Raw genomic sequence first — 1444 nt, 5'->3', positions numbered from 1 at the left:
CCCCTAGCCAGCCAGTCTCCATACAGCAGCTGACCCACTCTGGGTAGCTTCTTTAGGAACCTGAAGTCTGATTTTTGTCCCACTTTAATCAAGACATGGAAGCGGCAGGGCAGGGTTTTGCCTTGTTGCATTGATTAGCTTGGTTAGCCAGCTCCCAGCATTGCCTTCAGCAGCAGTAGGTTGTCCAGTGCAGTTTCATAGGTGTGTGGAGCAGGGAGAGAGTTGGAGTGGACTGCAGGGGCTGGCAGGCGTGCATGGGCAAAGTGGGGGGCAGGTGGGCATAGATGCAGCGAGGGGTTGATGGGGAACTAAAAGCCACATCCAGTGACCTGGAAGAGGGGGTGGGCGGAGCCAAGCTGTCCTGGGGGTGGGCAGGGGCGTGCACAGAGTTAAAACCGCTGTCTGACTCCACTACACACCATACATCTTCATCAGGAGACCAACCTCTTGTCTGCCACTCTTCTTGTGGGGGAGGGAAACACCACACACACACTCAATCTTCAACCCCTGCCCCCTCCTTTTATTTCCATGTTAAGGCCAACGCAGGCAGCCATCCCCTCCCATAGATCCGTCCTGTTGGAGCTTTGCAGCCCCCTTGCCCCCGAGAGCTCTCCACCGTGGCTCTCTGGCTTCCTGGCTAGTTGAAATCTGTCTGTCACTGGGTGACTGTCCGATGGTTTTAATTAGGACTGTTTTCCTCCTTTTGTAGGCCTATACCATTCAAGGACAGTATGCCATTCCACAGCCAGATGTAAGTTTTTTTTTTTTTGGTTTGGTTTTTTTTATTTTATTTTTATTTACACTTCTTGTCTTGAAATCCCCTTCTCCCTTCCAAAATTCTCGGGGCTTTTCTCAGCTAGCTGTCAGCTTTTGGTCCCAAATCCAATCTAGTCACTGAAACCAGGACAGGCCCCTTTGACCCTTAGCCCTTCCTGTAGCCAGTCGTAAGATCAGATTCTTCCAGCTGTCTCCCTGGACACATGCACACACTCCCTGAGCTTGGCCCTTTCACACAAGCTCAGGCTGCCCCCTCCCCCTTCCAAGCTGCTAGGAAGCAAAGCCCATGAAAGAGGAAGCAGAACAAAACGTGGCTCACTGTGTCATTGGGGTTCTTGGGGTGCAGATCCTGGTATTGCCGGCAGAGGCAGGAGCAGGGCCACGTGCTCTAGCAGTGGTACCGGATGCGGCATAGAAGTTTCAGGTTGCTTGTGGAAGGGGGATTGACTCCAGAGCTGACCCTGGCTCGTACTGGGCTGTAGGATGCTCCAGGGCTGTCCTGGCTGGCTATACACCCATCACCCCCACTTATACCTGTAGGTGCAGGGGCTGGTAATTGAGGGCAGGGCTAGTCAGAAGCTCATCTCTGCTCATGGCATGCTAGAGCAGTGAGGGAGCACTTTTGATGCTAGGCAAGGCAAGAGATGGCTAGACTGGCTTAGGAACT

At 53.1% G+C, this 1444-nt stretch overlaps 1 protein-coding gene across 15 annotated transcripts in view; it reads left to right on the top strand.

Annotated features, from left to right (window-relative positions):
• PCBP2 (poly(rC) binding protein 2) overlaps nt 1-1444 on the top strand; it is a 30524-nt gene that overhangs the window by 7778 nt on the left and 21302 nt on the right. For 10 of the 15 annotated variants that reach the window (XM_019514257.1, XM_019514249.1, XM_019514241.1 and 7 more), the window contains one exon: nt 710-751. The exons of the other annotated variants lie outside the window; for them this stretch is intronic. In XM_019514257.1, coding sequence (XP_019369802.1) covers nt 710-751 — 42 coding nt within the window. The remainder of the gene's footprint in view (nt 1-709; nt 752-1444) is intronic. 15 annotated transcript variants of the gene reach the window in all.

The sequence above is a fragment of the Gavialis gangeticus genome, unplaced genomic scaffold (assembly GCF_001723915.1).
Source record: "Gavialis gangeticus isolate Ggan-Ray unplaced genomic scaffold, GavGan_comp1, whole genome shotgun sequence".
In the NCBI taxonomy this organism is placed as follows: domain Eukaryota; kingdom Metazoa; phylum Chordata; order Crocodylia; family Gavialidae; genus Gavialis; species Gavialis gangeticus.
This window is presented reverse-complemented; position numbering and strand designations above follow the sequence as displayed.